This window comes from Aquarana catesbeiana, linkage group LG03, assembly GCF_042186555.1.
Source record: "Aquarana catesbeiana isolate 2022-GZ linkage group LG03, ASM4218655v1, whole genome shotgun sequence".
NCBI lineage: Eukaryota > Metazoa > Chordata > Amphibia > Anura > Ranidae > Aquarana > Aquarana catesbeiana.
In genome coordinates, this window is record NC_133326.1 from 719,750,878 (window position 1) to 719,768,073 (window position 17,196).

The 17,196-nt window shown below is 45.0% G+C and overlaps 1 protein-coding gene across 1 annotated transcript in view; it reads right to left on the reverse strand.

Annotated features, from left to right (window-relative positions):
* LOC141134915 (C-type lectin domain family 10 member A-like) overlaps positions 1-17,196 on the reverse strand; it is an 88,462-nt gene that overhangs the window by 22,858 nt on the left and 48,408 nt on the right. The window contains exons 5-7 of the mRNA XM_073624348.1: positions 16,433-16,471; positions 13,423-13,497; positions 9,951-10,102 (exon numbers count right to left, since the gene is read on the reverse strand). Of these exons, the coding sequence (XP_073480449.1) occupies positions 9,951-10,102; positions 13,423-13,497; positions 16,433-16,471 (266 nt within the window). The remainder of the gene's footprint in view (positions 1-9,950; positions 10,103-13,422; positions 13,498-16,432; positions 16,472-17,196) is intronic.

Genomic DNA, 17,196 nt, shown 5'->3' on the forward strand with positions numbered 1-17,196 from the left:
ATCACGGGAGGGGAGACGCCGGGCTTCCCAGGCTCAGCGTCGGCACCAACCCCATGCCCACATCCGGCTCCTCCCTCTCCCCCAACACAGGTATATACATTCCGAAATCACTTAACATACACAGTCAATCATATTTAGTGGACGGTCCGCAGTAGTCACAAGTGAAAGCATGTACAGCAGGGATATGCAATTAGCGGACCTCCAGCTGTTGCAGAACTACAAGTCCCATGAGGCATAGCAAGACTCTGACAGCCACAAGCATGACACCCAGAGGCAGAGGCATGATGGGACTTGTAGTTTTGCAACAGCTGGAGGTCCACTAATTGCATATCCCTGATATACAGCATCCAGCAGCCATCTACCTTTCAGTCTCTGCTCTGTCCAGGGTCATTAGTACTCACAGGACTGTGCTCTCTGCAGTCACCTTTTGGCTTGGTACATCTCTCCCAGCAACCCTCTTGGGAAGCAGCCTCACAAAGGGATCTAAAGTGTTTTTTTTTGCACTCCACCCTAGCCCCCATCTCCATAAGGGACACAATGACTACAGCTGGCTCCTCCTATGCACAGGTCTACTCCACCTGGTCTCCTGCCATGTCCAGGGCCTACGTGTGTTGGCTACATCCTCATAAGTGTGGGGTTCTTGGATCTCATGCCCCAAGAGAGTGTGTGCCGCTCTCTCTATCTGACTTACAGTATGTATGGGTGCTTACTCACCCCTGACCTCACTGTAGGGGGGGGCTCTACCTAAAAGGAGCCTAATATTTGAACACACTGATTGCTGTACCATACACTAATCTGGTACCGAGCCACCTAGTGGCAAAGTAGTTAACTTCCCCTGCCTACACACACACTATGGCTGATTTGGTGAGATGGCAGTTGGGCTACCAGTATATTTTTGGATTGGATAGGTAACTGGGCACCTGGAGGAAACCCACACAAAATGGTGGGAGCACTTCACACCCCAAAACAAATGTGATCCTCCCCCTGAGACACAGACATGGTACAAAACCATCTCTAGGCTTGTGAAATCTCTGAAGTCAGCCTTAAAAATTGGCCAGCAAGGTCAAGGTTAAAAAAAGCAGGAGAGAGGAAATATATTCTAGAAAAACAATCTTTTGACAATGTATAGCTATCTAACATAACGACATTTAGAACTGCATAAAAACCTAAAGATTCTGAAAAAATAAAAATATTTCTGAGGAAAATTATTTTATTGTAAACTTGCCATAATATAAACATAGAGGCTGCCACTGCTGACCTCCTTCCAAAAATACTAGTTTGATGGCTGCTATGTTACCCATGAGCATCTTTAGATGAATTTTTATTCCAGGCCAAAAGCAGTAAGGGCGTGCCCGACATCACTACACAACTGAGGATGTTCTTTGCATACATTCATAGGGCTTTGATAGATCGGACAGACAGGGCACTCTGGTGGAAACTCCATGTCATGTTTTTTTTCCTCCTGCCTCTGTGGAGGTTCCTTGGATTGGGTAAATGGGACAGCTCCTTCCCTCATAATTAGAACATACCTTGGCATTACTAGGACACTTTAAAGTTTATCAAGGAGCAGAGGTTATGTGGAGTCAGGACCGACTTCTGGAAACCAAAGACTGTCTACAAATCGATCAGAACCAAGGACACTGTGTCCTTGGTTCTGGGTCTACTTCTAGCCACTTGCAAGGTGGTTTGGAGGAATGTTTTGTCAAAGAGGCCTACCAACAAGCACAAAGACGTGGCATGGATGGTGATACAATGAGGGGTGCCTTTGAGGGCTTTCATGCTGTCAGGTCACCTTGAGGCCAGGTGACAGATGCACTCTGTAGGAGTCGGAAGTAGGGTTGCCACATCATCCCTTTAATCCAGGACACATATGAATTACACAGGTTCTGAGGCTGATTTAATGCAGATAAGGCACCAAATGAGTTTAATTACCACCTTAATCAACCACAGAACCTGTGTAATTAATGTGTGTCCTGGATTAAAGGGATGATGTGGCAACCCAAGTCGGAAGTGCACCGCTAAGGTAGTGGACCCTAGGACTGACTGCTGCAGATTGAACCCTGGGAGGTTCAGGAAGCAGGTCTACTGGATCACTAACACAGATCCCACTGGGAGCTAGAGCATAGATTCCCCAGGACGCGGAGTCTAAGAGCCAGCAGGTGTTCACCAGAGCCCCTAGTGGTGAGGATGGACTGAGCTGCAGTCTGGCTCCAGGTCGCGGCCCCCAGGGTCTCACAGCTCACGCTCACGGTAGACTACAGGAGAAGAGGAAGGAGGCAGCAGGCTGGAACAACAAGGAAAGTAAGGGACAAGCCAAATGTCAGGGCAACTAGCAGACAAGGATAAACATAACACGCCAAAGGTCAGGGTAACAAGCAGACAGGGAGAGTCGAGAACAGGCCAAAGTCGGTAACTGGAATCAGACGTAGGAAACACAGCAAGTGCACACGAAAGCTAACACACAATGGTTGATCAGCACTGCTGGCTTGCAGTGCACAGGTTAATATAGGCTTCCCTGATAGGAGCTGGGGTGGAGCCATGCCAGAGGAGAGTTTACAAAAGTTGTCAGGTGAGGGTCAGCTGGTCTCCAGAGATGAACACATGGAGACAGGTAAGCTGACAGACAAACTCTATTGCATAACCATGACACATGCATGCCAGAAACGTGAACAGATACAGGCACTGTCCCTTATGTATTATCCATGAAAAAATAGCTTTGCACGTCTTCTGGCAGTGCCTCTTTTTCCCAGGAACTGTTGAGGACCCTGGAACCAGAACTCAAAGACTTTGTACCTCAAACAACCATCAGTCACTTTGGGGTGCTGAATGGACTATTTTGTGGTGCATTTGCACAAGAGGACATTGATGGCTCCTGGCAGGGAACTTGTTGATTGAACACCAGACGTCATTGTGCTATGGGCCAGATGGGAGCGCACAGTGGCACGATCTGTCACTGGCTGTTTCCCTGGGACACAGTCCATGACTGATCACTGTACTGGCCTGCTAGTAGTACCATGTGATCAATGTGGCCAATCACAGCAGATCGCATGACAATTGTAAAAAAATGGATGGCTTCCTTTCATGCCAGCCATTGTGTACTATTATGTTGCTAGCTGTGATTGGTCACAGTGATCACATGGTACAGACAGGGCCAATCATAGCCCATTTGTGCCATGTGATTAGCTTTGGGCAATCACAGCTAATCACAACAAGAGACACTGAATGAACCAGTTTCATTCAGTTAAAATGGTTGCTTATGCCAATGAAATTCACTGGTGTAAGCAATCATAATGTGTAAAAAAAACTCCTGATCACTTACCCAGAGTAGTACAGTGTTACTATGGAAACACTGCATTGCTCTGGTCACAGTTTGTTGGGAAAAAAAATTGTAAAAAAAAAAGAAAAAATAATGTTAAAAATTGTTTTTTTTTTTTTTTTTTTTTTTTGTACTGCACTGGTGATAGTATGTAAAAGAAAAATTTAAAAAATGATGAATTTTTGGGGGGGGATTTCTTAATTTTTTAAATAATTGTGACCAAAAAAAATAACAACTTCAAAAAATTGCCCATATCTCTTACTAATGAAAAGGGAAACTAAGAGAGGTGTGCCACATCCCAAATATACCAGGAAAAAGAAAAAAAGCCCTAGGGGTTGGACTTTGGAGGCACTACCATATAGGCAAACAATGGTAGAAAAATATAGAATATTTATTGAAAAACACATATAATATATTGCACATGGCTGTGGATACAATCGATACAAAAATTTGCAAAAGAAAAGATATAGTTTCCTGAACCCAACGCGTTTCAGAAATGAATGCTGTCTCCTTCATCAGGGAATTTCACAGGGAATGTCAAAAATATATATATATCTCTTACTAAATACAGTGGATTGTCTACTTTCCAAAAATAGGTAATTTGGGGGAAATTTGTACTGTGCTGGCCCTTTTGGGCGTCAAGAAATTAGACTGGCCGTCAGTACATCAGGATTGATCAATTTTCATATGTATATATCCCATAGTTTGTGGACTCTATAATTTTCCTACAGACTAAATAATATACACTGATTTGGGTTATTTTCACCAAACAAATGTAGCATAGTTTGGAAAAAAAATGTAGCATAATACATTTTGGGCTAAATTCATGAAGAAATATTATTTATTTGCAAAATTTTATAACAGAAACAAAGAAAAATGTATTTATTTTTTTCAAATTTGTCGGCCTTTTTTTTGTTTATTTAACAAAAAAAAAAAAACGAGTCCACAGTCTGCTCAGAGACTATAAACTGGATGGACTTTAGGGAAAGGACATCTGAGAAATGCTTTCCTTCCCCCGCTCTCCCTTATGTGTCTTTATCCATCAATTAAGCTTTAGACCTGTGAACTCCTTCCCCTCCCTTATCCATTGTTCATATCCCTCATCACACCTGATACTTATTGAAGTATTGTGTACAGTTTGGTTTTGTTGTGGTGCCTTGTAAGACGTGAGGGCCAGGGATACAACTCAAGCACTGCACATTTGACATTGCACCGCTAGATACAGACAGGGCCATAAATATTTGGACATCAACACAATTCTAATCTTTTTGGCTCTATACACCACAATGGATTTGAAAAGAAACAAACAAGATGTGCTTTAACTGCAGACTTTCAGCTTTAATTTGAGGGTATTTACATCCAAATCAGGTGAACGGTGTAAGAATTACAACAATTTGTATATGTGCCTCCCACTTTTTAAGGGACCAAAAGTAATGGGACAATTGGCTGCTCAGGTGTTCCATGGCCAGGTGCGTGTTATTCCCTCATTATCCCATTTACAAGAAGTAGATAAAAGATCCAGAGTTCATTTCAAGTGTGCTATTTGCATTTGGAATCTGTTGCTGTCAACTCTCAATATGAGATCCAAAGAACTGTCACTATCAGTGAAGCAAACCATCATTAGGCTGAAAAAACATAACAAACCCATCAGAGAGATAGCAAAAACATTAGATGTGGCCAAATCAACTGTTTGGAACATCCTTAAAAAGAAAGAATGCGCCGGTGAGCTCAGCAACACCAAAAGACCCGGAAGACCACGGAAAACAACTGTGGTGGATGACCGAAGAATTCTTTCCCTGGTGAAGAAAACACCCTTCACAACAGTTGGCCAGATCAAGAACAATCTCCAGGAGGTAGGTGTATGTGTGTCAAAGTCAACAATCAAGAGAAGACTTCACCAGAGTGAATACAGAGGGTTCACCACAAGATGTAAACCATTGGTGAGCCTCAAAAACAGGAAGGCCAGATTAGAGTTTGCCAAACAACATCTAAAAAAGCCTTCACAGTTCTGGAACAACAACCTATGGACAGATGAGACCAAGATCAACTTGTACCAGAGTGATGGGAAGAGAAGAGTATGGAGAAGGAAAGGAACTGCTCATGATCCAAAGCATACCACCTCATCAGTGAAGCATGGTGGTGGTAGTGTCATGGCGTGGGCATGTATGGCTGCCAATGGAACTGGTTCTGTTGTATTTATTGATCATGTGACTGCTGACAAAAGCAGAAGGATGAATTCTGAAGTGTTTCGGGCAATATTATCTGCTCATATTCAGCAAAATGCTTCAGAACTCATTGGACGGCACTTCACAGTGCAGATGGACAATGACCCGAAGCATACTGCGAAAGCAACCAAAGAGTTTTTTAGGGGAAATAAATGAAATGTTATGCACTGGCCAAGTCAATCACCTGACCTGAATCCGATTGAGCATGCATTTCACTTGCTGAAGACAAAACTGAAGGGAAAATGCCCCAAGAACAAGCAGGAACTGAAGACAGTTGCAGTAGAGTCCTGGCAGAGCATCACCAGGGATGAAACCCAGCGTCTGGTGATGTCTATGTATCCCAGACTTCAGGCTTGATGGATGATTGTTAATCTGTCCCATTACTTTTGGTTCCTTAAAAAGTGGGAGGCACATATACAAACTGTTGTAATTCCTACACCGTTCACCTGATTTGGATGTAAATACCCTCAAATTAAAGCTGAAAGTCTGCAGTTAAAGCACATCTTGTTTGTTTCATTTCAAATCCATTGTGGTGGTGTATAAAGTCAAAAAGATTAGAATTGTGTCCATGTCCCAATATTTATGGACCTGACTGTATATCAGTGGTACCTTAGGGGCCACATAATGCTTATGGGGTAAAGTCAAGACATGCATGACAGGATGGCTCTGGGAACTTTTCTCCACACAGCACATTAGGCACTATACCGTTGAGTGAATTGAGTAATTTATTGTGTGATCAGACTATATTGTTATATGGTGTATTCATGTTCTGTGTCACAGTACAAGGGAGAATGTTCCCCAACAATTGACGTCAGCATACCATGACTCTTGTCACTAGGCATTGGGTGCCAGTACAAGCCCTCTGGTTGTACGGCTGGACTCCAACTGTCCATGAATGTAATGTATTTGCTTATTGGTTTGGTGCAGGGAGCAGGAAGATGGAAGCTTATATGTTCTCTACCCCACTCCTTTGCCCTCAACCTCACCAATTGCCCTTCTGTTCCCCTTCCATACCTTTCCTCTTCTCCCCCTCACCCATATTTCCTCTTCTCCCCCTCACCCATATTTCCTGTTCTCCCCCTCACCCTCATTTCCTCTTCTCCCCCTCACCCTCATTTCCTCTTCTCCTCCTCACCCATATTTCCTCTTCTCCCCCTCACCCATATTTCCTGTTCTCCCCCTCACCCTCATTTCCTCTTCTCCCCCTCACCCTCATTTCCTCTTCTCCCCCTCACCCTCATTTCCTCTTCTCCCCCTCACCCTCATTTCCTGTTCTCCCCCTCACCCTCATTTCCTCTTCTCCCCCTCACCCTCATTTCCCCTTCTCCTTCTCTTTTCTTTTGCAATGCTGCCTATATTAATGACACTGTTCCTTTTTAGTTGTTTCTACATAATTTTTGAGGTTTTCTGACAGGATATGATTATCTTTCTGAACTGATTACGTATTGATGCACATTCACTCTTGATGTTCTTTACATTAAAAACCAAGATTTTGCCTCTGGAATTGTTGGTCATCTCGGTTTACCCCTTTATGTGCATATAGTACTTGTCCTCAGGTTCGGGTCTACACTATATTGTCAAAAGTATTAGGACGCCTGCCTTTACATGCACATGAACTTTAATGGCATCCCAGTCTTAAGCCCCGTACACACGATAGGATTTTCCGACAACAAAATCCATGGTTTTTTTTCAGACGGACATTGGCTCAAACTTGTCTTGCATACACACGGTCACACAAATTTTTCGGAAATTCCGAATGTCAAGAACGCGGTGACGTACAACACGTACGACGAGCCGAGAAAAATGAAGTTCAATAGCCAGTGCGGCTCTTCTGCTTGATTCTGAGCATGCGTGGAACTTTGTGTGTCGGAATTGTGTACACACGATCGGAATTTACAACGACGGATTTTGTTGACGGAAAATTTGAGAACCAACTCTCAAATTTTGTGTGACGGAAATTCCAATGGAAAATGTCCGATGGAGCCCACACACGGTCGGAATTTCCGACAACAAGCTCCTTTAGAACATTTTCCATCGGAAAATCCTATCGTGTGTACCAGGCATTAGATTTTCTGCAGATTTTTGTCTTCAGATTTACCAAAACCATATAATATGAGGTCAAACTTTTATGCCGCGTACACACGATCGGTTTTGCCGTCAGAATAAGCGTCCAGAACGCGGTGACTTACAACGGGGCTAGAAAAAGGAAGTTCAATAGCCAGTAGCCAATAGCTTCCGTCTCGTACTTGCTTCAGAGCATGCGTCGTTTTTGGTCCGTCAGAACAGCATACAGACGAGTGGTTTTCCCGATATATTGGTTCAGTCGGAAATATTTACAACATGTTCTATTTCTAGGTCCGTCAGAATTTTCCATAAAAAAAGTCTGATGAGGCACACACACGATCGGAACAGACGATGAAAAGCTTCCGTCTGACTTTTTCTGTCGGACATTCCGCTCGTGTGTACGCGGCTTAAGAGTTTAAATTTGTATGCAATCAGGCAGGCCCTTGCACTACATGGTTTTGGTAAATCTGAAGACAAAAATCTGCAGAAAATCTAATAGTGTGTATGGGGTCTTAGTCCATAGGGTTCAATATTGTGTAGGTCCACCCTTTGCTGCTATAACAGCTTCAACTCTTCTGGGAAGGCCGTCCACCATGTTTAGGAGTGTGTCTATGGGAATGTTTGACCATTCTTCCAGAAGAGCATTTGTGAGGTCAGGCACTGATTTAGGACAAGAAGGCCTGGCTCGCAGTCTCCGCTCTAATTCATCCCAAAGGTGTTCTGTTGGTTTAAGGTCAGGACAATGGGTATTGCGGAACAGCCCACTCAGTCAAAATGTCCTTTTTTGAAACTATCTTAAAAACATCTACATTATACTTCCATATGACTAGGTTTTATCATAGTTCATAGTCCGTAGGGTTCAATATTGAGTTGGTCCACCCGTTGCAGCTATAACAGCTTCCACTCTTCTAGGAAGGCCGTCCACAAGGTTTAGGAGTGTGTCTATGGGAATGTTTGACAGTTCTTCCAGAAGCGCATTTGTGAGGTCAGGCACTGATGTTGAATGAAAAGGCCTGGCTCGCAGTCTCCGCTCAAATTCATCCCAAAGGTGTTCTATCGGGTTCAGGTCAGGGCTCTGTGCAGGCCAGTCATGTTCCTTCACCCCAAACCCGCTCATCCATGTCTTTATGGACCTTGCTTTGTACACTGGTGCGCAGTCATGTTGGAACAGGAAGGGGCCATCCCCAAACTGTTCCCACAAAGTTGGGAGCATGAAATTGTCCAAAATGACTTGGTATGTTGGCGCCTTAAGGGTACCCTTCACTGGAACTAAGTGGCCAAGCCCAACCCCTGAACAACAACCCCACACCATAATCCCCCCCTCCACCAAATGATTTGGACCAGTGCACAATGCAAGGTCCATAAAGACATGGATGAGCAAGTTTGCGGTGGAGGAACTTGACTGGCCTCCACAGAGCCCTGACCTCAACCCGATAGAACACCTTTGGGATGAATTAGAGCAGACACTGCGAGCCAAGCCTTCTCGTCCAACATCAGTGCCTGACCTCACAAATGCGCTTCTGGAAGAATGGTCAAACATTCCCATAGACACTCTCCTAAACCTTGTGGACAGCCTTCCCAGAAGAGTTGAAGCTGTTATAGCTGCAAAGGGTGAGCCAACTCAATATTGAACCCTACGGACTATGAACTATGATGAAACCTAGTCAGATAGGAGTATACTGTAGATGTTTTTAAGATAGTTTCAAAAAAGGACATTTTGACTGAGTGGGCTGTTCCGCAATACCCATCGAGGTGACAAAAAACGATGGCTCAGTGATTCTGATATATCAGACTGGACTTACTTTTTAAGGGAATCAGAGCAAAAGACCAACTGGACTTTACTGAAGTATTTTTCTATTTTTAACCATTTTATTTTCCTGTCACATGTGTCTATTTTTGCAATATATTTTCTGTAAATGATTCTTGTGATTTTTAAATGTTTAAAAATAACGAAGCTGAACCGCCTAATGCTTTAGTTAGGGATTAAAGATCTTTGTCTCTGTGAAGGGGCTATGGCAGTGTAAACTCTGTTACATTCCAGTCTGGATGAGGCAGCAAGTGATACACATTTTTTAAAGGTCGGAATTGCAACAGCATAAGCTGTAAAAGGGAGAGATTTCCATAAAATGCACGATGGTGGCTACCATGTGTGTTTTCAAAGGGCCAACTAATCAATCAACCTGCCTCACTCATTCTCGGTCTACCAGTGCTTAGATTATTGTCCTGCAAGCTGGATAATCTCTTCACAGGGTGAGGCTGAGAGCATAATAATCAAATACTTCTGGTAGTGATGTGATCTGACAGTAGAGCTGTCACGGTGGGAAGTGTCTATTCAGTATTCATACCTTCTCTCCCTCGCCATTAATGACCACCAGGTGGGCGTTCTTGTCCTCACAGGCTTTCTTGGAGGCGATCCATGGTATTGTGTCTGAAGAGAAGTAGTAACAGCTGAGTCCATAGTGTCTCCATCCCTCACTGCATAATGGATTGGAGGAGTCTGAGGGAGCAAGAAAGAGGATTATGAGGGTCATGCTCGATTGTCATGGTTATAGGTGGACAGTTCAGCCAAGAGGGTAAAATTCTTGCGCAGCAAGGATGGGACCTGCTCATAAAAGGCCCAGAAGACTGGAACTAAGTGCAAGGATGGTGGAAATTCCTCATAGTGAGCACAGCAGGTTTACAGAACGAAGATCCCTTAACTTCCATTAACTTCTGATAATGGACACAGCAGGTGTACAGATATGGTAATTAAATAGAGTGGTGGTGGGAACTCCCTATAATGGTCAAAGCAAGTGCTCAGCCCCAGGAACTCAGAGAAGGGACCAGGGGAACAGTTTCCAATGTACACAGCAGGTGTACAGACGTGTGCAATCCAATGTAGGGATGGTGGGAACTCTTTTTTTTTTGGCACAGCAGGAATGCAGATCTAGGATATCAGCACAGGGATATGAAAAACCCTCAAGGAACAGCTGATGTGCAGACCCAGGAACTGGGCACAGCTGTTTTTTAGAATCGGGAACTCAAGTATGGTGCAGGTATGGTGTGAATCCTTCATAACATGCACAGGACATGTTCAGAGCTAGGAACTGGGAACAGGTTTGGTAAGAACTCCATATAATGGGGGCATGAAATGTTCAGACCAAGGAACTTGGGATGGTGGGGACCCCTCATAATGGGCACAGCAGATATTGCAAATAGAGAACTCACCAAGAGATTAAATAAATGTCAGAGGGTTTGATTACTAGTATGTGCACATCAATTGTGTATTTCTGGGCCACATTTGGCCTTCTCCTTCCTTCGTTATGACCTAAATCAGATTTAGGATTTAAAGTAAATGAGGCTTGCTGCACTTCAGTGAAATAAAGCAACAATTCCTTATGTAGGGATTTGGTCCCTAGCGGCCTGCTGTGTTTTATTTTCCTGTCCCTGAAGAGCATTGCAGCAGGGATGACCAGTAGGACATCATCTACCGCTCACTCTTTTGTGGAGTCCTGTGTAAAGCTGGTCATAGATGGATAGATTTTCATTTGAACATTCATAAAAAGAAATCATTAGTTTCTTGCCATCACTTCAAAAATGTTATTCAATTGTCCTTAAAATTTTGGATCTGCTATTTGAATGGAATCTCAGATGTATTAATCAGGCCTCATTAAAGTAAGTACAATTTTTTTTATGAACAAAAATCACATTCACAATTAGAATTTCCTCTTCGAGAAACACTTTTCATCCTTTAAATTTTCTCAAGCACACATTGATTTGACATCATTAGAAAATCAAACAAATCTGCCCAAAATTAAAATTTTCAAACAAAATTCAACTGGTGTTTTGTCAACCAGCCAACCCGAGGTGAGCTTTTATCGGTGGATTGGACCTAGCTTTAACCAAACATGGAGGCAATATTCTGGAAGGTCCTTCAACCAGCCAACCTCAGGTGAGCTTCCATCAGTGGACTGGACCTTACTTTAACCAAACATGGAGGAAATGTCTTTATTTTTGCATCTTCACCTTGAGGGTGAGAGATCTGGATCCCATGTTATATTCTCTCTGTGTGTAGACTGTCTGATACTCCTTTATGTAGACATCCAAAACCCTGAGACTGCTGCTGGGTGCAATAGGCATCCTGGATGTAATGTCAGAAGTCCCTGCAGACTCAGATCTGTCACTCAAGTGGCACTCTATAGCAGGGGCAGATCCAGGGGGGGAAGGGGGGCAACGGGGCAAATGCCCCCCCCCCTCGAGAATTCGGATAAGTGAGTGCTCCACGGGTGAGAGAGCGGGCGGGCCAAGCTGTCAGCCGGCTGGGTTGGTGAGCGGGCAGGTGGGAGTGCGGGCAAGCAGCTGGACGGCTCGGTGGGTGAGCAGACAGCTGGCCAAACAGTGAGCTGGCAGGCAGGGAGCAGAGAGATGACATCATCTCTCACCGCCCGGCACCCGCCCTGCATCCCTGCAGTGCAGTTCTGCCCTCACTATGCAGGCAGCCACGGGAAGCAGACAGATGACATCATCACTCTGCTGCCTGACTGGTAATCTGCTGCCTGACTCTGGGACACAGCAAGAGACCACCTTAGCAGGAAAGGGACACAGCAAGAGACAATCCGCAACGTGTGGCAGGCAACGTGGCAAGTGACAATCCATAACGTGTGGCAAGTGACAATCCGCAATGTGTGGCAGGTGATATGGGAAGTGACAATCCAAAACGTGTGGCAGATGGCGTGGCATGTGACAATCCGCAAAGTGTGGCACAGGACGTGGTAAGTGACAATCCGCAATGTGTGGCAGGTGACGTGGCAAGTGACAAGCTGCATCTGGTGACAGGTGACATGGCAAGTGACAAGCTGCATCTGGTGACAGGTGACATGGCAAGTGACAAGCTGCATCTGGTGACAGGTGACATGGCAAGTGACAAGCTACATCTGGTGGCAGGCGACGGTGGCAAGTGACACACTCAGAGCTCCCACTGATTATGCATTATGGTGAGTTGAACTATTTCATTTTATATAACAATATAATAATAGAAATAATGCACTTCAATCATCCTGACACCATATCAACCATGGCGCCGTGATGATTGAAGCGCCAACACCAGCCATTTCCCCGATAAATTGCCCCCCAAAAAAACGTATTTTCTGGTAATGCCCCTCCCGAGACTAGACTCTGGATCCGCCCCTGCTATATAGTATTCTCCTTTGCTCCCCTCCCCCAGACGCTATAAAAAGGTTATGAGGGGGGTGAGGGGAGGGTCAAAGGAGCTGTGCCAACACAGACAGTATATAGACACTCCCAGAAGAGGAGATGGCTATTATGTGCAAAAAATGAGGGGGCTGTGCCAGTGAATCGGCTAGTCCATTTTTCCAGTAGGTTCAAAGGCACATTTCGGCTAAAATAAAAAATATTTGTGGAAAAGAAAGACACTGCAACAAAATATTTAAAATGCTTGTTTTTTTTGTGTTTTTACCTGAATTTTTTAAATTGGTAACAGGGTCATTTTAAGACCCCAGGAAAGTAACTGGAAGTCTCACTTAGAGGAGGCTCAGCTTCCCTTTACACTGGAGTTACAGCATTGGGATGTAATTGTTGTAAGATGAGGATCACCCCACATAACCCCCCTGATACAGGCTTCCACATATCATTTTGAGGTTAAATATTTTAGGAAATGTTTTCTGGTCTCTTCCTTGGATGTAAAATGTACAATTATAACTATGATATAAATTATTGGTGCTTTTATCTTTCTCTGTAACTACAAAGGTGCTGCCCTCAGAAGATGTACAAGTTGACCCTTGAGAAGGTAATGGATTAAATAATTTAGGATAAACTTACTTTTCATTTTCTGGACCTCTTCTGCCACTTTCCCCAACAACTCCATAATCCTCTGACTGTCGCTGGAATAGTAAGCTGAAACACACAGAATGTCAGGAGAGAGCTGGCTTCCTTTATACCTGAGGTCACCAAACTACAACCCATTGCAAGATTTTATCTGGCCCGCAGCTAGGGTTAGTGGTCCCTTCATTTATTCCCAACATCCACCCTTTCTGGTCCCCAGCTCAGGTTCCCTCAGCTGCACTGTCAGTGTACCATATTTGGTTGCTAGGGCTGCTGATGTCTTAGCACCCAATCAAATGCTAGCCCCAGCATCTACAGGTGAACCATATTTTTTCCAACCAGATTGGATTGGATTGTGTATGTACCACACTCCTGACACCTGGATTGTGTATGTACCACACTCCTGAACCCTTGATTGTGTCCGTACCGGACTACTGGACCCTTGATTGTGTCCGTGCTACACTCCTGAACCCTTTATTGTGTCCGTACCGCACTACTGAACCCTTTATTGTGCCCGTACCGGACTACTGAACCCTTGATTGTGTCCGTACCGCACTCCTGAACCCTTGATTGTGTCTGTACTGCACTCCTGAACCCTCCATTGTGTACATAGCACACACCTGAGCTTTGCACTGTGTATGTAACGCACTCTGATCTCTGCACTGTGTACATTGTGCACTCCTGATCTTTGCGTTGTGTACGTAGCGCACTCCTGGTCTTTGTGCTCTGTACATAGCACACTCCTGATCTTTGCGCTGTGTACATAGCACACACCTGATCTTTGTGCTGTGTACGTAACACACTCCTTATCTTTGCGCTCTGTACGTAGTGCACTCCTGATCTTTGCGCTCTGTACATAGCACACTCCTGAACTTTGCGCTGTGTACATAGCACACTCCTGATCTTTGCGCTCTGTACGTAGCACACTCCTGATCTTTGCGCTCTGTACGTAGCACACTCCTGATCTTTGCGCTCTGTACGTAGTACACTCCTGATCTTTGCGTTCTGTACGTAGCAAACTCCTGATCTTTGCGCTCTGTACGTAGCACACTCCTGATCTTTGTGCTCTGTACGTAGCACACTCCTGATCTTTGCGCTCTGTATGTAGCACACTCCTGATCTTTGCGCTCTGTACATAGCACACTCCTGAACTTTGCGCTGTGTACATAGCACACTCCTGATCTTTGCGCTCTGTACGTAGCACACTCCTGATCTTTGCGCTCTGTACGTAGCACACTCCTGATCTTTGTGCTCTGTACGTAGCACACTCCTGATCTTTGCATTCTGTACGTAGCAAACTCCTGATCTTTGCGCTCTGTACGTAGCAAACTCCTGATCTTTGCGCTCTGTACGTAGCACACTCCTGATCTTTGTGCTCTGTACGTAGCACACTCCTGATCTTTGCGCTCTGTATGTAGCACACTCCTGATCTTTGCGCTCTGTACGTAGCACACTCCTGATCTTTGCGCTCTGTACGTAGCACACTCCTGATCTTTGCGCTCTGTACGTAGCACACTCCTGATCTTTGCGCTCTGTACGTAGCACACTCCTAAACTTTGCGCTGTGTACATAGCACACTCCTGATCTTTGCGCTCTGTACGTAGCACACTCCTGATCTTTGCGCTCTTTACGTAGCACACTCCTGATCTTTGCGCTCTGTACGTAGCACACTCCTGATCTTTGCGCTCTGTACGTAGCACACTCCTGATCTTTGCGCTCTGTACGTAGCAAACTCCTGATCTTTGCGCTCTGTACGTAGCACACTCCTGATCTTTGCGCTCTGTACGTAGCACACTCCTGATCTTTGCGCTGTGTACATAGCACACTCCTGGTCTTTGTGCTCTGTACATAGCGCACTCCTGGTCTCTGTGCAGTGTACGTAGCGCACTCCTGATCTTTGCGGAGTGTACGTAGCACACTCCCTGTCTTTGTGCTCTATACGTAGCACACTCCCTGTCTTTGTGCTCTGTACATAGCGCACTCCTGATCTTTGCGCTGTGTACGTAGCACACTCCTGGTCTTTGTGCTCTGTACGTAGCACACTCCTGATCTTTGCACTGTGTACGTAGCACACGCCTGATCTTTGCGCTGTGTACATAGCACACTCCTGGTCTTTGTGCTCTATCGGTAGCACACTCCCTGTCTTTGTGCTCTATCGGTAACACACTCCCTGTCTTTGTGCTCTGCACGTAGCACACTCTCTGTCTTTGTGCTCTGTATGTAGTGCACTCCTGATCTTTGCGTTCTGTACGTAGCACACTCCTGGTCTTTGTGCTCTGTACGTAGCACACTCCTGATCTTTGCGCTGTGTACGTAGCGCACTCCTGATCTTTGTGCTGTGTACTCCACTTGACACACGCTGTGGGTTTCCATTTATGGCCTCAGCTAGGGTCATTTTAATTCCACAGGGACTTCAGTTCTCCCCCAGGTCTTATTTGGTCTATACGAAGGGAGAAATGTGCTGGACACGCCCACTTGCTTCACTCCCCGCATTAGCACCTCCACTCATACCTGAACCACCACCATAGCACCCGCCCAAAAAAAATTTGTCTGCAGCTGCCACTGGCTTACCGCCAAACCAAATTTACCAAAAAAAGTGCTTTAGTGCATGCATCCCAGGGCAGTGCCTAGCCACCCATGCCATTTGCTTCCCTTGCCTATTAGCCTCGAAAATGGCCAGATTTTTAACATTCAGCTCTCCTTCATTTCAATGGGGTTCAGGTTCAGTAGGTTCATGTTTTGGCGGGCCCTGCTCGAACTGAACCCAGAGGTGTTTGGGTTATCATTAACACGGACAAGTCTAGTTGAAGAATATGCCGCTATCTGTCAAGGAGAATTCCCAATACATTGAAGTAATGATCAGGCCTCCCAATCATCTACATGCTTCAGAAAAAACCCCCACATTCTTTGTGGTCCATGAATACGAACTGGATACAGAAGGCGATTAGAATATTTAGAGAACAGCTATGAAAAACTCTCTAATATACATTGAGCAGCACATAATTACCAATGACTTCATCCGTGAAAGGATACTTCACGTTGGAACCTGGGAAAGAGAGGGAAACCAATAACAATTAGTATCATCAGGTGTACCATTATACACCCCTCTGTACTCTACATACATCATTCAAGACAAAACCACTACCCTGCATTGAGGTCAGGTGGTTTCTGCTAAAATCCTAGACACAGGGGCGAACTGCCCGAGGGCCCCATGCCACTAAAGGGCCCCATCAGGGTTGCCAGCCTCAATAAAACCAGGGACAGTATGTAAAATACTGTGTTTTTTTTTAAAATCCCAAGATTATAGCTGCCCCACCTCTCCAGTACCTTTTCAGTGTGTGTGTGTGTATTCTGTGTGTGTATACTGTGTGTGTGTGTGTATATTGTGTGTCTGTGTGTGTGTATACTGTATGTCTGTGTGTGTATACTGTGTGGCCCCATAATCTCCTATTGCCTGGGGGCCCCATAATCTCCTATTGCCTGGGGGCCCCATAATCTCCTATTGCCTGGGGGCCCCATAATCTTCTCCTATTGCCGGGGGGCCCCATAATCTCCTATTGCCTGGGGGCCCCATGAGTTGTCAGTCCGCCCCTGCCTAGGCATTTGGTCCCATAGTGGGACTGTAGCCAGGTCCCAACCACCCTATAGCAGATTTACTGCTACAGGGGCGGCCATTCTGTGCAGAATTATGTGTATACTATATATAGGTGATCTGGCACTTCCATGTAGGGGGAAGCTGTGTGCAAATGGGAAAATCCGGACAGCCGCACT